This window comes from Vanellus vanellus (genome assembly GCF_965231255.1).
Source record: "Vanellus vanellus genome assembly, contig: HAP1_SCAFFOLD_2043, whole genome shotgun sequence".
In the NCBI taxonomy this organism is placed as follows: domain Eukaryota; kingdom Metazoa; phylum Chordata; class Aves; order Charadriiformes; family Charadriidae; genus Vanellus; species Vanellus vanellus.
In genome coordinates this window covers 1-20,288 of record NW_028128056.1, presented here as the reverse complement: position 1 = coordinate 20,288, position 20,288 = coordinate 1, and the positions used below count along the sequence as shown (strand labels likewise).

General features: G+C 61.6%; 2 protein-coding genes and 1 long non-coding RNA gene across 5 annotated transcripts; 1 reads left to right on the top strand and 2 right to left on the bottom strand.

Moving 5' to 3' along the window:
- Positions 1-980: 980 nt before the first annotated feature.
- Positions 981-9,825, top strand: LOC309684733 (FXYD domain-containing ion transport regulator 3-like). Of its 3 annotated transcripts, none has more exons than XM_082500599.1 (9): positions 981-1,078; positions 2,220-2,255; positions 3,957-3,980; positions 5,215-5,289; positions 5,434-5,464; positions 7,716-7,759; positions 8,064-9,431; positions 9,495-9,641; positions 9,705-9,825. In XM_082500599.1, exons 1-7 carry the CDS (start codon positions 1,039-1,041, stop codon positions 8,081-8,083), a joined length of 270 nt encoding a protein of 89 aa, XP_082356725.1. In that variant the 5' UTR covers positions 981-1,038; the 3' UTR covers positions 8,084-9,431; positions 9,495-9,641; positions 9,705-9,825. The 3 variants fall into 3 exon arrangements, with proteins under 3 accessions (XP_082356725.1, XP_082356727.1, XP_082356726.1); XM_082500601.1 differs by lacking the exon at positions 9,705-9,825 and having other exon boundaries at positions 8,064-8,398; positions 8,762-9,431; positions 9,495-9,617; XM_082500600.1 differs by lacking the exon at positions 9,705-9,825 and having other exon boundaries at positions 8,064-8,900; positions 8,982-9,431; positions 9,495-9,617.
- On the bottom strand, positions 8,232-10,795 carry LOC309684735. Its single transcript, XR_014270333.1, has 2 exons — positions 9,959-10,795; positions 8,232-9,884 (listed from the first exon to the last, which is right to left on the bottom strand). It is a non-coding gene; the product is annotated as an uncharacterized lncRNA (long non-coding RNA).
- A 53-nt stretch (positions 10,796-10,848) lies between these two features.
- On the bottom strand, positions 10,849-20,282 carry LOC309684734 (leucine-rich repeat LGI family member 4-like; the record flags this gene model as incomplete). Its single annotated transcript, XM_082500602.1, has 3 exons — positions 10,849-11,211; positions 15,525-16,033; positions 20,195-20,282. Coding segments are annotated over 3 exons (900 nt in total), but the record flags the coding sequence as incomplete, so codon positions are not given.
- Between the last annotated feature and the right edge of the window lie 6 nt (positions 20,283-20,288).

Genomic DNA, 20,288 nt, shown 5'->3' with positions numbered 1-20,288 from the left:
GGTCCGGGGGGGGGGGGAGTGATCCATGGGGGGGGGGGTCCTATTAGTGGGGGGGTCCCATTAGTGGGGGGGTCCATGGGGGGGGGCGGGGGGGGTGTCTATGGGGGGAGGGTGCCATGGGGGGGGGGTCCCATGGGGGGGGGTGGGGGTCCGTGGGGGGCTCTATGGGGGGGGGGGGGTGTTCCCATGGGGGGGGGTGTCCTATTAGTGGGGGGGTCCCATTAGTGGGGGGGGGTGTCCATCCATGGGGGGGGGGGTTCTATTGGGGGGGGGTGTCCATGGGGGGGGGTTGTCCTATTAGTGGGGGGGGCCCATTATTGGGGGGGGTCCATGGGGGGGGGGCGGGGGGGGGTGTCTATGGGTGGAGGGTGCCATGGGGGGGGGGGGTCCCATGGGGGGGGGGGTCCCATTAGTGGGGGGGGTCCCATTATTGGGGGTGGTCCATAGAGGGGGGGTCCCATGGGGGGGGAGGGTCCGGGGGGGGTCCAATGGGGGGGGGGGTGTCCGGGGGGGGGATCCATGTGGGGGGGGTGTCCGTGGGGGGGTCCCGTGGGGGGGGGGCTCTATGGGGGGGGGGCGTCCCATTAGTGGGGGGTTCCCATTATTGGGGGGGTGTCCATGGGGGGGGGGGTCCGTGGGGGGGTCCCATGGGGGGGGGGGGGTCCGGGGGGGTTCCCATATGGGGGGGGGTCCCATTAGTGGGGGGGTCCCATGGGTGGGGGGCGGGGGGGGGGTGTCTATGGGGGGGGATCCCATGGGGGGGGGGGGTCCGTGGGGAGGGGGGGAGGGGGGGGGATCCAACGGGTGGAACACCCCTCCCCCCCCCTCCCCCAAAAAAAACTTCCCCCCCCCCTCCCCCCCCCATTCCTCCCAGTAACGCCCCACTCAGGAATTCGCCGTGACTCACCCGCCCCTCCCCCACCCGGACACCCGCACCCACTGGGGGGGGGGGGGGGGGGGGGAGGGGGGGAGGGGGAGGGGCACCCACCACCCCACCCCCACCGCCCCTCCCCCCCCCCAGGGGTCAAAGGTCACAGGATGGCAGGAGGCGGCCTGGGGGTGCTGGTGCTGCTGGCAGGTACTGGGAGGAACTGGGAAGGAACTGGGAGGGTAATTGGGGGCACCAGGGAGGGAACTGGGGGGAATTGGGAGGAACTGGGAGGGAACTGGGGGGAATTGGGAGGAACTGGGACACCAGGGAGGGAACTGGGAGGGAATTGGGGGCACCAGGGAGGGAACTGGGGGGAACTGGGAGCGAATGGGGGGAACTGGGAGGGAACTGGGGGGAACTGGGAGGGAATTGGGGCACCAGGGAGGGAACTGGGAATGAACTGGGAGGAACTGGGAGGGAATTGGGGGGAACTTTGGGGCACCAGGGAGGGAACTGGGAGGAACTGGGAGGGGGTTGGGGCACCAGGGAGGGAACTGGGAGGGGATTGGGAGGAACTGGGAGGGAACTGGGGGGAGCACCAGGGAGGGAACTGGGAGGAAACTGGGGGGGGAACTGGGAGGGAACTGGGGGGGGAGGGGGGGTTGGGGCACCAGGGAGAAACTGGGGGGGAACTGGGAGGGGATTGGGAGGAACTGGGAGGGAACTGGGGGTGAGGTGGGGCACCAGGGAGGGAACTGGGAGGGAACTGGGGGGGGGGGCACCAGGGAGGGAACTGGGAGGGGATTGGGAGGAACTGGGAGGGAACTGGGGGTGAGGTGGGGCACCAGGGAGGGAACTGGGAGGGAATTGGGAGGAACTGGGGGGACTGGGAGGGATTTTGGGGCACGAGGGAGGGAACTGGGAGGGGTTTGGGGGCAACTGGGAGGGAACTGGGAGGGGTTTGGGGGCAACTGGGAGGGAATTGGGAATAATTGGGGGGAACTGGGAGGGAACTGGTGGTAATTGGGGGGAACTGGGAGGAAATTGGGGGGGAACTGGAAGTAATTGGGAAGGAAATGGGTGGAACTGGGCAAAACTGTGAGGGGACTGGGAGCAATTGGGGCGGAACTGGGAGTAACTGGGAGTAATTGGGTTGGAACTGGGGGGGGGGACTGGAAAAATGGGGAGTGAACTGGGGGTAATTGGGGCAGAACTGGGGGGGACTGGGAGTAAGTGGGGGGGGAACTGGGAGGGAATTGGGTGGGGGAATTGGGAGGAACTGGGAGGTAACTGGGGGGCACTGGGACAGTTGACCCCCCCCAAACTGGTTTTTGCCCCCCCCCTCCAGTTTTGTCCCTGACGAGAGGGAACCCCCTCCCCCCAGGTGAGTGACTGGGACAAACTGGGACAAACTGGGAGGAGGGGAGGGGCTGTACTGGGAATGGGGGGGGGTCATACTGGCATATGGGGGGGATTGTACTGGGATATGGGGGAATTGTACTGGGAGTTGTGGGATGTCACACTGGGATATAGGGGGGATCATACTGGGAGGGGGGAGGAGCCTTACTGGGAGTGGTGTGGTCATACTGGGATATGGGGGGTTCTTACTGGGAGTGGGGGGGTCATACTGGGATATAAGGGGATCATACTGGGAGTGGGGGGTTCTTACTGGGATATAGGAGGGATCATACTGGGAGTGGGAGGGTCATACTGGGGGGGTCATACTGGGATATGGGGGAGATCATACTGGGAGCTGTGGGATGTCACACTGGGATATAGGGGGGATCATACTGGGAGGGGGGAGAAGCCTTACTGGGAGTGGTGTGGTCATACTGGGAGTGGTGGGTTCTAACTGGGATATAGGAGGGATCATACTGGGAGTGGGAGGATCATACTGGGGGGGTCATACTGGGATATTGGGGGTTTATACTGGGAGCTGTGGGATGTCACACTGGGATATAGGGGGGATCATACTGGGAGGGGGGAGAAGCCTTACTGGGAGTGGTGTGGTCATACTGGGATATGGGGGGTTCTTACTGGGAGTGGGGGGGTCTTACTGGGATATAAGGGGATCATACTGGGAGTGGGAGGATCATACTGGGGGGGTCATACTGGGAGCTGTGGGACATCACACTGGGATATAGGGGGGATCATACTGGGAGTGGGGGGATCATACTGGGAGTGGTGTGGTCATACTGGGATATGGGGGGGTTCATACTGGGATATAAGGGGATCATACTGGGAGTGGGGGGTTCTTACTGGGATAGGGGGGATCATACTGGGAGTGGGAGGATCATACTGGGGGGGTCATACTGGGATATGGGGGGATTATACTGGGAGCTGTGGGATGTCACACTGGGATATAGGGGGGATCATACTGGGAGGGGGGAGGAGCCTTACTGGGAGTGGTGTGGTCATACTGGGATATGGGGGGGTTCTTACTGGGAGTGGGGGGATCATACTGGGAGCAGGGAAGAGCCTTACTGGGAGTGGTGTGGTCATACTGGGATATAGGGAGGATCATACTGGGAGTGGGGGGGTCATACTGGGATATGGGAGGGATCGTACTGGGATATGGGGGAATTGTACTGGGAGTTGTGGGATGTCACACTGGGATATAGGGGGGATCATACTGGGAGGGGGGAGGAGCCTTACTGGGAGTGGTGTGGTCATACTGGGATATGGGGGGGCTCTTACTGGGAGTGGGGGGTTCATACTGGGATATAAGGGGATCATACTGGGAGTGGGGGGGTCACACTGGGCTATGGGGGGGATTATACTGGGATATGGGTGGATTATACTGGGAGCTGTGGGACATCACACTGGGATATAGGGAGGATCATACTGGGAGTGGGGGGATCATACTGGGAGTGGTGTGGTCATACTGGGATATAGGGAGGATCATACTGGGAGCAGGGAGGAGCCTTACTGGGAGTGGTGTGGTCATACTGGGATATGGGGGGATGAGTCATACTGGGGGTGGGAGGGCCATACTGGGAGGGGGAGCGGGTGGCACTGGGGGGGGGGTGTCCATACTGGTGGGTGTGTCCCCCCCCCCTCTGACCCCCCTCCCCCTCTCCACCAGATGACACCAGTCCCTTCCAGTATGGTGAGTGGGACGGGGGGGCAGGGGGGTCCCCAAAGGGGTGACAGAGGTGTCCCCAAGAGGAGGTGACAGAGGTGTCCTCGGGGGGGTGGGGGTGACAGAGGTGTCCCCAAGGAGGGGATGGCAGAGGTGTCCCCAAAGGGGTGACAGAGGTGTCCCCAAGAGGAGGTGGCAGTGGTGTCCCCAAGGGGGGGGTGGCAGTGGTGTCCCCAAGAGGAGGTGGCAGAGGTGTCCCCAAGGGGGGATGGCAGAGGTGTCCTCAGGGGGTGGGGTGACAGGAGTGTCCCCAAAGAGAGATGACAGGGGTGTCCCCAAGGGGGGGGGGGGGGCGACAGAGGTGTCCCCAAAGGGGCGACAGAGGTGTCCCCAAGAGGAGGTGGCAGTGGTGTCCCCAAGGGGGGGTGGCAGTGGTGTCCCTAAGAGGAGGTGACAGAGGTGTCCTCGGGGGGGGGGGGGTGACAGAGGTGTCCCCAAGGAGGGGATAGCAGAGGTGTCCCCAAAGGGGTGACAGAGGTGTCCCCAAGAGGAGGTGGCAGTGGTGTCCCCAAGGGGGGGTGGCAGTGGTGTCCCTAAGAGGAGGTGACAGAGGTGTCCTCGGGGGGGGGGTGACAGAGGTGTCCCCAAGGAGGGGATAGCAGAGGTGTCCCCAAAGGGGTGGCAGTGGTGTCCCCAAGGGGGGGATGGCAGTGGTGTCCCAAGAGGAGGTGACAGGAGTGTCCCCAAGGGGAGTGTGGCAGTGGTGTCCCCAAGGAGGGGATGACAGAGGTGTCCCCAAGAGGAGGTGACAGAGGTGTCCCCAAGGAGGGGGTGACCAGGGTGTCCCCAAGGTGGCCTCAAAGGGGTGACAAGGTTGTCCCCAGAGGGGTGACAGAGGTGTCCCCAAGGGGGGGGTGACAGGGGTGTCCCCAAGAAGGTGACAGGGGTGTCCCCAAGGGGGGGGGGGGTTGATGGCATGTCCCCATGGGGGTGACAAGGTTGTCCCCAGGGGTGGTGGCAGAGATGTCCCCAAGGGTGGGGACGCCACAAAGGGTGTCCCCAAGGGGGGGGGGAGGGGGTGGCAGAGGTGTCCCCAAGGTGCGGTTGATGGCGTGTCCCCAAAGGGGTGACAAGGTTGTCCCCGGGGCGGGTGGCAGAGGTGTCCCCAAAGGGAGGGGGGGGGTGACAGAGAGGTCCCCAAGGGGGTGACAGGAGTGCCCCCACCTGCGTGTGTCACATGTGTCACGTGTGTCACCCCCAGACTGGCACCGCCTGCGTGTGGCAGGGCTGGTGGTGGCCGCTGTCCTCTGCATCATCGGCATCGTCGTCCTCCTCAGTGAGTGTCACCAGAGGGTCCCCATTGTCACCGGGGTGGTCCCCAGGGCTTGATGTCCCCCTGGGGGGGACGGGGACGGGGGGACACACACATGTCACACCTCCCCCATCTCCAGCAATTGTCACCTCTTTTGTCCCCTGCCAGGCGGGAAGTGCAAGTGCCGGAGCAAAGCCAGGTGGGACGTGGGGACATTCGGGGACATACGGGGACAGGGGGGGGACATGGTGGGTCGGGGACATGGAGGAACGTGGGGGGACATGGGAGGAAATGGGGACATGGGGACATTGGGGATATATGGGGACATACGGGGACGGGGGGGACATGGGGGGTCGGGGACATGGAGGAACGTGGGGACATGGGGGGACACAGGAGGAAATGGGGACATGGAGACACGTGGGGACATGGGGACATTGAAAACATGTGGGACACGGGGGGACATGGGAGGAAATGGGGACATTGGGGACGTGGTGGGACACGGGAGGGACATGGTGGGTCGGGGACATGGAGGAATGGGGGGACACAGGAGGGACATGGGGACACGTGGGGACATTGAGGACATGTGGGACACGGGGGGACACGGGAGGAAATGGGGACATGTGGGACACGGGGGGGACCTGGTGGGTCGGGGACATGGAGGAACATGGGGACATTGAGGACATGTGGGACACAAGGAGACATGAGGGGACACGGGAGGAAATGGGGACATTGGGGACATGGTGGGACATGGGAAGGACATGGTGGGTCGGGGACATGGTGGGACAAGAGGACATGGGGACATTGGGGACATGTGGAACACGGGAGGGACATGGTGGGTCGGGGACATGGAGGAACGTGGGGACACGGGGGGACATTGAGGACATGTGGGACACGGGGGGACATGAGGGGACACGGGAGGAAATGGGGACATGGTGGGACAAGAGGACATGGGGGACATTGGGGACATGTGGGACACAGGGGGGGACATGGAGGGACATGAGGGGACACGGGAGGAAATGGGGACATTGGGGACGTGTGGGACAAGGGGACACGTGGGGACATGTGGGACACGGGAGGGACATGGTGGGTCGGGGACATGGAGGAACGTGGGGACATGGGAGGAAACGGGGACACTGGGGACATGGTGGGACAAGGGGACACGTGGGGACATTGGGGACATGTGGGACACGGGAGGGACATGGGGGATCGGGGACATGGAGGAACGTGGGGACATGGGGGGACATGGGAGGGACGTGGGGACATTGAGGACATGTGGGACACGGGGGGACATGGGGGGACACGGGAGGAAACGGGGACATTGGGGACATGGTGGGACAAGGGGACATGTGGGACATGGGAGGAAATGGGGACATTGGGGATGTGTGGGACACGGAGGGACATGGAGGGACATGAGGGGACACGGGAGGAAATGGGGACATTGGGGACGTGTGGGACAAGGGGACACGTGGGGACATGTGGGACACGGGAGGGACATGGTGGGTCGGGGACATGGAGGAACGTGGGGACATTGAGGACGTGGGACACGGGGACATGGGAAGGACATGGTGGGTTGAGGACATGGGAGGACATTGGGGACATGTGGGACATGGGAGGGACATGAGGGGACACAGGAGGACATGGGGACATTGGGGACATATGGGACACAGGGGGGGACATGGAGGGACATGGGAGGAAATGGGAACATTGGGGACATGGTGGGACATTGGGGACATGTGGGACACGGGGGGGACATGGTGGGTCGGGGACATGGAGGAACGTGGGGACATGAGGGGACACGGGAGGAAATGGGGACATTGGGGACATGGTGGGACAAGAGGACATGGGGACATTGGGGACATGTGGGACACAGGAGGAAATGGGGACATTGGTGACATGGGGACATTGGGGACATGTGGGACACAGGGGGGGACATGGAGGGACATGAGGGGACACGGGAGGAAATGGGGACATTGGGGACATGGTGGGACAAGGGGACACGGGAGGGACATGGTGGGTCGGGGACATGGTGGGACAAGGGGACACGTGGGGACATTGGGGACATGTGGGACACGGGAGGAAATGGGGACATTGGGGACATGGTGGGACAAGAGGACATGGGGACATTGGGGACATGAGAAGGACATGGTGGGACAAGGGGACATTGGGGACATGTGGGACACGGGAGGAAATGGGGACATTGGGGACGTGTGGGACACGGGGGGACATGAGGGGACACGGGAGGAAATGGGGACATTGGGGACATGGTGGGACAAGGGGACACGGGAGGGACATGGTGGGTCGGGGACATGGAGGAACGTGGGGACATGGGGGGACACGGTGGGACATGGGGACATTGGGGACATGTGGGGACATTGGGGACATGGGAGGAAAGGGGGATAGATGGGGACATTGGGGACATTGAGGTGTCACACCCCCTCCTGTCCCCACAGCCGCCGCCGTCCCCCTCCGGAGATGTCCCACCTCGTCAGCCCCGGTGAGTGTCCCCCTGTCCCCGTGTCCCCCTGTCCCCGTGTCCCCATGTCCCCCTGTCCCCGTGTCCCCCTGTCCCCATGTCCCCCTGTCCCCGTGTCCCCCTGTCCCCGTGTCCCCATGTCCCCCTGTCCCCGTGTCCCCCTGTCCCCGTGTCCCCCTGTCCCCGTGTCCCCATGTCCCCCTGTCCCCGTGTCCCCCTGTCCCCGTGTCCCCCTGTCCCCGTGTCCCCATGTCCCCCTGTCCCCCACCCGGGAGGGGCCACCCCGGTGTCCTGCTGACCCCTGACCCCCCCCGTCCCTCCGCAGGAGCCACCAGCCCGTGCTGAGATGTCCCCAAATGTCCCCACCCCCTGAGGTGCCACGCAGAGGGGGGGAGGAGCGGGTTTATTTTGGGGCAAAAACCCCCAAAAAAAACAAGAAAAGGGGCAATTAATTAAAAAAAGTGTTAAAAAAGCGCTATTTTTGGTTATTTGGGGGGGGGGTGGGGGGGTGGAGATGTCCCCTGTGGTGGCATCGAGGGGGACAAGGAGGTGACCGGGGGACAAGGGGCCAATGGTGGCACTGGGGATGAGGTTGGGTGGGTGGTGGCACCCAGAGGGGACAGGGTGGCATTGGGTTGGTGGTGGCCTTGGGGACATCAGGTAGATGGTGGCAGCAGGAGGTGACAAGGAGTGGTGGGGACATTGGGTTGGTGGTGGCCTCGGGGACATCGGGTGGGACCAGGAGGTGACAAGGTGAGGTGGGGCCAGTGGTGACATTGGGTGGGTGGTGGCCTTGGGGACATCGGGTAGATGGTGGCAGCAGGAGGTGACGATGAAGTGGGGACGTTGGGTTGGTGGTGGCCTTGGGGACATCAGGTGGCAGCAGGAGGTGACAAGGAGTGGTGGGGCCAGTGGTGACCTTGGGGACAGGGGTGACCTTGGGGACATCGGGTAGATGGTGGCAGCAGGAGGTGACAAGGAGTGGTGGGGACATTGGGTTGGTGGTGGCCTCGGGGACATCAGGTGGCAGCAGGAGGTGACAAGGTGAGGTGGGGACATTGGGTTGGTGGTGGCCTTGGGGACATCAGGTGGGACCTGGAGGTGACAAGGTGAGGTGGGGCCAGTGGTGACATTGGGTTGGTGGTGGCCTTGGGGACATCAGGTAGATGGTGGCAGCAGGAGGTGACAAGGAGTGGTGGGGCCAGTGGTGACACTGGGTTGGTGGTGGCCTTGGGGACATCAGGTGGCAGCAGGAGGTGACAAGGTGAGGTGGGGCCAGTGGTGACACTGGGTTGGTGGTGGCCTTGGGGACATTGGATAGATGGTGGCAGCAGGAGGTGACAAGGTGAGGTGGGGACATTGGGTTGGTGGTGGCCTCGGGGACATCAGGTGGCAGCAGGAGGTGACAAGGTGAGGTGGGGCCAATGGTGACCTTGGGGACAGGGGTGGCCTTGGGGACATCAGGTAGATGGTGGCAGCAGGAGGTGACAAGGAGTGGTGGGGACATTGGGTTGGTGGTGGCCTCGGGGACATCAGGTGGCAGCAGGAGGTGACAAGGTGAGGTGGGGACGTTGGGTTGGTGGTGGCCTTGGGGACATCAGGTGGCAGCAGGAGGTGACAAGGTGAGGTGGGGCCAGTGGTGACCTTGGGGACAGGGGTGGCCTTGGGGACATCGGGTAGATGGTGGCAGCAGGTGGTGACGATGAAGTGGGGACGTTGGGTTGGTGGTGGCCTTGGGGACATCAGGTGGCATCAGGAGGTGACAAGGTGAGGTGGGGACATTGGGTTGGTGGTGGCCTTGGGGACATCAGGTGGCAGCAGGAGGTGACAAGGTGAGGTGGGGCCAGTGGTGACCTTGGGGACAGGGGTGGCCTTGGGGACATCGGGTAGATGGTGGCAGCAGGTGGTGACGATGAAGTGGGGACGTTGGGTTGGTGGTGGCCTTGGGGACATCAGGTGGCAGCAGGAGGTGACAAGGTGAGGTGGGGACATTGGGTTGGTGGTGGCCTTGGGGACATCGGGTAGGACCAGGAGGTGACAAGGTGAGGTGGGGCCAGTGGTGGCATTGGGTTGGTGGTGGCCTTGGGGACATCAGGTGGCAGCAGGAGGTGACAAGGTGAGGTGGGGACATTGGGTTGGTGGTGGCCTTGGGGACATCAGGTGGGACCAGGAGGTGACAAGGTGAGGTGGGGCCAGTGGTGACATTGGGTGGGTGGTGGCCTTGGGGACATCGGGTAGATGGTGGCAGCAGGAGGTGACAAGGTGAAGTGGGGACATTGGGTTGGTGGTGGCCTTGGGGACATGGGGTGGCAGCAGGAGGTGACAAGGTGAGGTGGGGCCAGTGGTGACATCGGGGACGGGGGTGACACAGGCGCTAACGGTGACACCGGGGACACTGTTGGGTGGATGGGGACACCGGGAGGGGACGAGGTGACGTGGCAGCCGACACCCCCGCGTCCAAGGTGACGTGGTGGCCCGTGTCCCCGTGTCCCTCCGGCGCCCAACTCCACGGTGAGGGGACACGATGGTTGACGTCTCCGTGTCCCCTGTGTCCCTCAGCCGCCGCGGGCGGGGTCATGTGACAGTTGGTGGCCGTGTCCCTCAGCTGTCCCGGTCCACAGTGACGTCCTGCTCGGTGTCCCCCGCTGTCCCCCGCTCCGGGATGTCCCCGTGTCCTTCAGGCTTCCACGTCCGTGGTGACCAATGTGCTCCTGTCCCCATGTCCCTCAGGTGCCCACGTCCCCGGTGACACGATGACCAATGTCCCCATGTCCCCAAGCGCCCACCTCCACGGTGACATCACGGCCACGTGCCAGGGTCCCTCAGACCCCCGGTGACACCATGACCGATGTCCCCAATGTCCTTCAGGCCATCACCTCCACCCTGTGACCTTTGGTGTCCCCATGTCCCCAAGCGCCCACCTCCATGGTGACATCACGGCCAACGTCCCCAATGTCCTTCAGGCCCTCACCTCCACCCTGAGACCTTTGGTGTCCCCATGTCCCCAAGCGCCCACCTCCATGGTGACATCACAGCCAACGTCCCCAATGTCCTTCAGGCCCTCACCCCCACCCTGTGACCTTTGGTGTCCCCCCATCCCCACGTCCCCACCACGCCGTGACGCTCGAATGTCCCTCTGCCACCACCCCATGGTCCCCTTTCGCCGTCCTTCAAGTCCCCAAGTCCACGGTGACGTGGCGGTAGATCTGGGTGGCCCCCTTGAAGCTGGAGGCCACCACAAAGTGACGGTGACCCACGGCCAAGGGGGCGAAGGCGCGGGGGGTGGGGGTCATGAGCTCCTGGTGGGGTTCCAGGTGGCCACCGGGCCCCAGACGGTAGACGCGACTCGGGGCGTAGTCGTTGCCCAAAATGACGTAGCGTTGACCGGCCAACGCCAACGGTTGGAAGACCAAAGAACCGCGGGCCGGGACCTCCTGCACCTCCCGGAACATGGAACCCTCCCACCGCATCACCTGGAAGGAGAGAATCATGGGAAGAGGGGGGAGGTTGGGTGGTGGGCGTCATGGGAGGGGTTGGGGTGGGTGGTGGGAGTCATGGAGAACGTTGAGTTGGGTGGTGGGCATCATGGGAAGGGTTGGGGTGGGTGGTGGGCGTCATGGAGAACGTTGAGTTGGGTGGTGGGCGTCATGGAGAACGTTGAGTTGGGTGGTGGGTGTCATGGGAAGGTTTGGGGTGGGTGGTGGACATCTCCCAAAGATTTGGTTGGGTGGTGGGCACCATAGAGAACGTTAAGTTGGGTGGTGGGCATCATGGAGAACGTTGAGTTGGGTGGTGGGCATCATGGAGAACATTGAATTGGGTGGTGGGCATCATGGGAGGGGTTGGGTTGGGTGGTGGGCATCATGGAGAACGTTGAGTTGGGCGGTGGGTGTCATGGTGGAAGTTGAGTTGGGTGGTGGACATCTCCCAAAGGTTTGGTTGGGCTGTGATCACCATGGGAAGAGTTGGGGTGGGTGGTGGGCGTCATGGGAGGGGTTGGGGTGGGTGGTGGGCGTCATGGAGAACGTTGAGTTGGGTGGTGGGTGTCATGGAGAACATTGAATTGGGTGGTGGGCATCATGGAGAACGTTGAGTTGGGTGGTGGGTGTCATGGGAGGGGTTGGGGTGGGTGGTGGGCGTCATGGAGAACATTGAGTTGGGTGGTGGGCATCATGGAGAACGTTGAGTTGGGTGGTGGGCATCATGGAGAACGTTGAGTTGGGTGGTGGGCATCATGGAGAACATTGAATTGGGTGGTGGGCATCATGGGAGGGGTTGGGTTGGGTGGTGGGCATCATGGAGAACATTGAGTTGGGTGGTGGGTGTCATGGGAAGGTTTGGGGTGGGTGGTGGACATCTCCCAAAGCTTTGGTTGGGTGGTGGGCATCATGGAGAACATTGAGTTGGGTGGTGGGCATCATGGAGAACGTTGAGTTGGGTGGTGGGCGTCATGGGAAGGGTTGGGGTGGGTGGTGGGCATCTCCCAAAGGTTTGGTTGGGTGCTGGGCATCATGGGAAGAGTTGGGTTGGGTGGTGGGCGTCATGGAGAACGTTGAGTTGGGTGGTGGGTGTCATGGAGGACATTGAATTGGGTGGTGGGCATCATGGAGAACGTTGAGTTGGGTGGTGGGTGTCATGGGAAGGGTTGGGGTGGGTGGTGGACATCTCCCAAAGGTTTGGTTGGGCCATGATCATCATAGGAAGGGTTGGGGTGTGTGGTGGGTGTCATGGGAGGGGTTGGGGTGGGTGGTGGGCGTCATGGAGAACGTTGAGTTGGGTGGTGGGCGTCATGGGAAGGGTTGGGGTGGGTGGTGGGCATCTCCCAAAGGTTTGGTTGGGTGCTGGGCATCATGGGAAGAGTTGGGTTGGGTGGTGGGCGTCATGGAGAACGTTGAGTTGGGTGGTGGGTGTCATGGAGGACATTGAATTGGGTGGTGGGCCTCATGGAGAACGTTGAGTTGGGTGGTGGGCGTCATGGGAGGGGTTGGGGTGGGTGGTGGACATCTCCCAAAGGTTTGGTTGGGCCGTGATCATCATAGGAAGGGTTGGGGTGGGTGGTGGACATCATGGGGAAGGGTTGGGTTGGGTGGTGGGCATCATGGAGAACATTGAATTGGGTGGTGGGTGTCATGGGAAGGTTGGGTTGGGTGGTGGGTGTCATGGGAAGGTTGGGTTGGGTGGTGGGTGTCATGGAGAACATTGAATTGGGTGGTGGGCGTCATGGGAAGGGTTGGGGTGGGTGGTGGACATCTCCCAAAGCTTTGGTTGGGTGGTGGGCACCATAGAGAACGTTAAGTTGGGTGGTGGGCATCATGGAGAACGTTGAGTTGGGTGGTGGGTGTCATGGAGAACATTGAATTGGGTGGTGGGCGTCATGGAGAACGTTGAGTTGGGTGGTGGGCGTCATGGGAAGGGTTGGGGTGGGTGGTGGACATCTCCCAAAGCTTTGGTTGGGTGGTGGGCATCATAGAGAACGTTAAGTTGGGTGGTGGGCATCATGGAGAACGTTGAGTTGGGTGGTGGGCGTCATGGGAGGGGTTGGGGTGGGTGGTGGACATCTCCCAAAGGTTTGGTTGGGCCGTGATCATCATAGGAAGGGTTGGGGTGGGTGGTGGGCATCGTGGAGAACGTTGAGTTGGGTGGTGGCCATCACAGAGAACGTTAAGTTGGGTGGTGGGTGTCATGGAGAACGTTGAGTTGGGTGGTGGGCGTCATGGAGAACATTGAATTGGGTGGTGGGCGTCATGGGAGGGGTTGGGGTGGGTGGTGGGCGTCATGGAGAACATTGAGTTGGGTGGTGGGCATCATGGGAGGGGTTGGGGTGGGTGGTGGGCGTCATGGAGAACATTGAGTTGGGTGGTGGGTGTCATGGTGGAAGTTGAGTTGGGTGGTGGGCATCTCCCAAAGGTTTGGTTGGGCCGTGATCATCATAGGAAGGGTTGGGGTGGGTGGTGGGCGTCATGGGAGGGGTTGGGGTGGGTGGGGGGAGTCATGGAGAACGTTGAGTTGGGCGGTGGGTGTCATGGTGGAAGTTGAGTTGGGTGGTGGACATCTCCCAAAGGTTTGGTTGGGCCGTGATCATCATAGGAAGGGTTGGGGTGGGTGGTGGGCGTCATGGGAGGGGTTGGGGTGGGTGGGGGGAGTCATGGAGAACGTTGAGTTGGGCGGTGGGTGTCATGGTGGAAGTTGAGTTGGGTGGTGGACATCTCCCAAAGGTTTGGTTGGGCTGTGATCACCATGGGAAGGGTTGGGGTGGGTGGTGGGCATCGTGGAGAACGTTGAGTTGGGTGGTGGGCGTCATGGAGAACGTTGAGTTGGGTGGTGGGTGTCATGGGAAGGTTTGGGGTGGGTGGTGGACATCTCCCAAAGCTTTGGTTGGGTGGTGGGCACCATAGAGAACGTTGAGTTGGGTGGTGGGCATCATGGAGAACGTTGAGTTGGGTGGTGGGTGTCATGGGAGGGGTTGGGGTGGGTGGTGGGCACCTCCCAAAGCTTTGGTTGGGTGGTGGGCACCATAGAGAACGTTGAGTTGGGTGGTGGGCATCATGGAGAACATTGAGTTGGGTGGTGGGTGTCATGGGAGGGGTTGGGGTGGGTGGTGGACATCTCCCAAAGCTTTGGTTGGGTGGTGGGCACCATAGAGAACGTTGAGTTGGGTGGTGGGCATCATGGAGAACGTTGAGTTGGGTGGTGGGTGTCATGGGAGGGGTTGGGGTGGGTGGTGGGCGTCATGGAGAACGTTGAGTTGGGTGGTGGGCACCATGGGAAGGGCCAAGAGCATCATGGGAAGGGTTCCTCTGGGCACTGCAAACAGGTGATGGACCCCCATCCGCACACGATAGAGATGGACCACCATTGACACGTGATGGAGACGGAGCCCCATGGCCACGTGAAGGTCATAGACCCCAACGGACATGTGATGATGATGGACCTCCCATGGACCACCGTGATGCTGGTGGCCCCCCATGAACACGTGATGGTCCCAAGGACCCATGACGCTGGTGGCCCCCCATGAAGACATGACGGTGACAGACCCCCAAGGACCCATGACGCTGGTGGCCCCCCATAATCACGTGTTGGTCATAGACCCCCAAGGACCCATGACGCTGGTGGCCCCCCATGAAGACGTGATGGTGACAGACCCCCAAGGTCCCATGACGCTGGTGGCCCCCCATGAAGACGTGATGGTGACAGACCCCCAAGGTCCCATGACGCTGGTGGCCCCCCATAATCACGTGATGGTCATAGACCCCCAAGGACCCATGACGCTGGTGGCCCCCCATGAAGACATGATGGTGACAGACCCCCAAGGACCCATGATGGTGACAGACCCCCAAGGACCCATGACGCTGGTGGCCCCCCATGAAGACGTGATGGTGACAGACCCCCAAGGACCCATGACGCTGGTGGCCCCCCATAATCACGTGATGGTCATAGACCCCCAAGGACCCATGACGCTGGTGGCCCCCCATGAAGACGTGATGGTGACAGACCCCCATGAACACGTGATGGTGATAGACCCCCAAGGACCCATGACGCTGGTGGCCCCCCATGAAGACATGATGGTGACAGACCCCCTAGGACCCATGACGCTGGTGGCCCCCCATAAACACGTGTTGGTCATAGACCCCCAAGGACCCATGACGCTGGTGGCCCCCCATGAAGACGTGCCGGTGACAGACCCCAATGGAAGTGCGCTGCTGATGGACCACCCCCTCATGGACCCACGATGCCCGGTGGGCCCCGCCCCGCCCTCCCCCCCTTTCCCCCCTTGCCCCGCCCTCACCTTGGCGTCCCCCAGGAACCGGGTGAGGCAGAGGAAGACGTGACCCCGTAACCGGAAATGCTTCGCGGCGTAGACGTCGGGGACGTGGGGGATGTCGGTGTGGGGGGCGAAGGCCGCCCCACTCCACCGGTAGACCAAAGGTCTCCTGGTACCGCTGCAGAGCACCAAAGCCGGAAGGCCACCGAGCTCCAGGAATTCCAGGTGGGTGTCCCGATGCCACGGGCGGAGGGCTTGGTGGGGGTAGAAACCCCGTCCCCCCCATCGGAAGAGGGTACTGGTGCCCCCTTTGGAGCTATCGGCCACCCCGAGGTACCAGTGGCCACCAAGACGGGCGCTGGCCACCGCGTGGGGTCGCCGGAGACGACCGTGGCCCAGGGCTTGCAAACGGATGAAAGGGCTACCTGGGCCACCCACCCGGCGCCAGACGGCCGAACCTCCGCCCAGTTGGGCCACCACCACCAGTAAGGTGCCTCCGAGCTGGAGGGGGTGACAGGCCACCGGCGCCGTGCCTGGGGGGGGGGGGGGGAGGGGGGGGAGGGGAGGAGGAGATGGGGGGAGGTCATGGGGAGGGGGTGGGGATGGTCCCCAGGGGGTGGGACACAACTCGACGGGGACATGGGGGACATCGGGGTTGGGGACAACTCGACGGGGACATTGGGGACATCGGGGGGTGGTGGTGATGACCTTCTGGGGACATGGGGGACATCGGGGTTGGGGACAACTCTACGGGGACATTGGGGACATTGGGGGGGTGGTGGTGGTGATGACCCTATGGGGACATTGGGGACATCGGGGTTGGGGACAACTCTACAGGGACATTGGGGACATCGGGGTGGGGGTGGTGATGACTCCATGGGGACATTGGGGACATCGGGGTTGGGGACAACTCTACGGGGACATTGGGGACATCGGGGGGTGGTGGTGATGACCTTCTGGGGACATTGGGGACATCGGGGGGGGTGGTGATGACTCTATGGGGACATTGGGGACATCGGGGTGGGGGACAACTCTACGGGGACATTGGGGACATTGGGGGGGTGGTGGTGATGACCTTCTGGGGACATTGGGGACATCGGGGTTGGGGACAACTCTACTGGGACATTGGGGACATCGGGGGGGGGTGGTGATGACTCTATGGGGACATTGGGGACATCGGGGGTGGGGGTGGTGAGGACCCTATGGGGACATTGGGGACATCGGGGTTGGGGACAACTCTACGGGGACATTGGGGACATCGGGGGGTGGTGGTGGTGATGACCCTATGGGGACATTGGGGACATCGGGGTTGGGATGGTAGTGATGACCCCATGGGGACATCGGGGTTGGGGACAACTCTACTGGGACATTGGGGACATCGGGGGGTGGTGGTGATGACCTTCTGGGGACATTGGGGACATCGGGGTTGGGGACAACTCTACTGGGACATTGGGGACATTGGGGGGTGGTGGTGATGACTCCATGGGGACATTGGGGACATCGGGGTTGGGGACAACTCTACTGGGACATTGGGGACATTGGGGGGGTGGTGGTGATGACCCCATGGGGACATCGGGGACATCGGGGTTGGGGACAACTCGACGGGGACATGGGGGACATCGGGGGGTGGTGGTGATGACCTTCTGGGGACATTGGGGACATCGGGGTTGGGGACAACTCTACTGGGGCATTGGGGACACCGGGGGGTGGTGGTGATGACCCCATGGGGACATTGGGGACATCGGGGTGGGGGACAACTCTACGGGGACATTGGGGACATCGGGGGGGGGTGATGACTCTATGGGGACATTGGGGACATCGGGGGGTGGTGGTGATGACCTTCTGGGGACATCGGGGACATCGGGGTGGGGGTGGTGGTGACCCTATGGGGACATCAGGGTTGGGGACAACTCTACTGGGGCATTGGGGACATCGGGGGGTGGTGGTGATGACCCTATGGGGACATTGGGGACAGCGGGGTGGGGGTGGTGATGACCTTCTGGGGACATTGGGGACATCGGGGTTGGGGACAACTCTACTGGGACATTGGGGACATCGGGGGGGGGGGGGTGATGGCGATGACCCTATGGGGGTCCCTCACCCCACTTTCGAGGTCCCTCACCCCATTTTTGACACCCCTCACCCCCCCTCGAGGTCCCTCACCCCATTTTCGAGGTCCCTCAGCCTCTTCTTGATGTCCCTCACCCCATTTTTGACACCCCTCACCCCCCCTCGAGGTCCCTCACCCCATTTTTGATGTCCCTCACCCCATTTTTGACATCCCTCACCCCATTTTTGATGTCCCTCAGCCCCTTCTTGAGGTCCCTCACCCCACTTTCGAGGTCCCTCACCCCATTTTTGATGTCCCTCACCCCATTTTTGACATCCCTCACCCCATTTTTGATGTCCCTCAACCCCTTCTTGAGGTCCCTCACCCCATTTTTGAGGTCCCTCAGCCCCATTTTTGAGGTCCTTCACCCCATTTTTGAGGTCCCTCACCCCACTTTTGAGGTCCTTCAGCCCCTTCTTGATGTCCCTCACCCCATTTTTGAGGTCCCTCACCCCATTTTTGACACCCCTCACCCCCCCTCGAGGTCCCTCACCCCATTTTTGATGTCCCTCACCCCATTTTTGACATCCCTCACCCCATTTTTGATGTCCCTCAGCCCCTTCTTGAGGTCCCTCACCCCACTTTCGAGGTCCCTCACCCCATTTTTGATGTCCCTCACCCCATTTTCGAGGTCCCTCACCCCATTTTTGACACCCCTCACCCCCCCTCGAGGTCCCTCACCCCATTTTTGATGTCCCTCACCCCATTTTTGACATCCCTCACCCCATTTTTGATGTCCTTCAGCCCCTTCTTGATGTCCCTCACCCCACTTTCGAGATCCCTCACCCCCTCTCGAGGTCCCTCAGCCCCACTTTCGAGATCCCTCACCCCATTTTCGAGATCCCTCACCCCATTTTTGATGTCCCTCACCCCATTTTTGACACCCCTCACCCCCCCTCGAGGTCCCTCACCCCATTTTCGAGGTCCCTCACCCCATTTTTGAGGTCCCTCACCCCATTTTTGACACCCCTCACCCCATTTTTGAGGTCCCTCACCCCATTTTCGAGGTCACTCACCCCATTTTTGAGGTCCCTCACCTCATTTTCGAGGTCCCTCAGCCCCACTTTCGAGATCCCTCACCCCATTTTTGAGGTCCCTCACCCCATTTTTGATGTCCCTCACCCCATTTTTGACACCCCTCACCCCCCCTCGAGATCCCTCACCCCATTTTCGAGGTCCCTCACCCCATTTTCGAGGTCCCTCACCCCCTTTTTGACACCCCTCACCCCATTTTCGAGGTCCCTCACCCCACTTTCGAGATCCCTCAACCCCATTTTTGATGTCCCTCAGCCCCTTCTTGATGTCCCTCACCCCACTTTCGAGATCCCTCACCCCCTCTCGAGGTCCCTCACCCCATTTTCGAGGTCCCTCACTCCATTTTTGACACCCCTCACCCCATTTTCGAGGTCCCTCACCCCATTTTTGAGGTCCTTCAGCCCATTTTTGACACCCCTCACCCCCTCTCGAGGTCCCTCACCCCATTTTTGATGTCCCTCAGCCCCTTCTTGATGTCCCTCACCCCATTTTCGAGGTCCCTCACCCCATTTTTGACACCCCTCACCCCCCCTCGAGGTCCCTCACCCCACTTTCGAGGTCCCTCACCCCATTTTTGAGGTCTTTCAGCCCCTTCTTGATGTCCCTCACCCCCTCTCGAGGTCCCTCACCCCATTTTCGAGGTCCCTCACCCCATTTTTGATGTCCCTCAGCCCCTTCTTGATGTCCCTCACCCCATTTTTGAGGTCCCTCACCCCATTTTCGACGTCCCTCACCCCATTTTCGAGGTCCCTCACCCCATTTTTGAGGTCCCTCACCCCATTTTTGAGGTCCCTCACCTCATTTTCGAGGTCCCTCACCCCTTTTTTGACACCTCTCACCCCCTCTCGAGGTCCCTCACCCCATTTTCGAGGTCCCTCACCCCTTTTTTGATGTCCCTCACCCCATTTTTTATGTCCCTCACCCCCTCTCGAGGTCCCTCACCCCATTTTTGAGGTCCCTCACCCCACTTTCGAGGTCCCTCACCCCACTTTCGAGATCCCTCACCCCATTTTTGAGGTCCCTCACCCCTTTTTTGATGTCCCTCACCCCATTTTTTATGTCCCTCACCCCCTCTCGAGGTCCCTCACCCCATTTTTGAGGTCCCTCACCCCATTTTCGACGTCCCTCACCCCATTTTTGACACCCCTCACCCCATTTTTGATGTCCCTCAGCCCCTTCTTGAAGTCCCTCACCCCATTTTTGACACCCCTCACCCCATTTTTGAGGTCCCTCACCCCATTTTTGATGTCCCTCAGCCCCTTCTTGATGTCCCTCACCCCATTTTCGAGGTCCCTCACCCCCTTTTTGACACCCCTCACCCCATTTTCGAGGTCCCTCACCCCACTTTCGAGATCCCTCAACCCCCTTTTTGCCCCTCCCTCCCATCTTTTCTTTTTTATTATTTTTTTTTGTTTTTCTTTGGGGAGAGGGTGGGGGTGGGGGGGGACTCGAGCGGTTCCTCCTCCCCTCCCCGGGTTGGGGGGTTTGGTTTGTTGGTTTTTTTTTTTTTGGGGGGGGGTGGGGGGGTGGGGGGGGTGTCAGAACTCACCGTTGATGATGGTGGGGGCCCGGAACCTTCCGGCTAACTGGTCCCATTCCAAGAGGGCGCAGGCGCCGGCGAAGGGTTGGGCCAGTGCCACCCC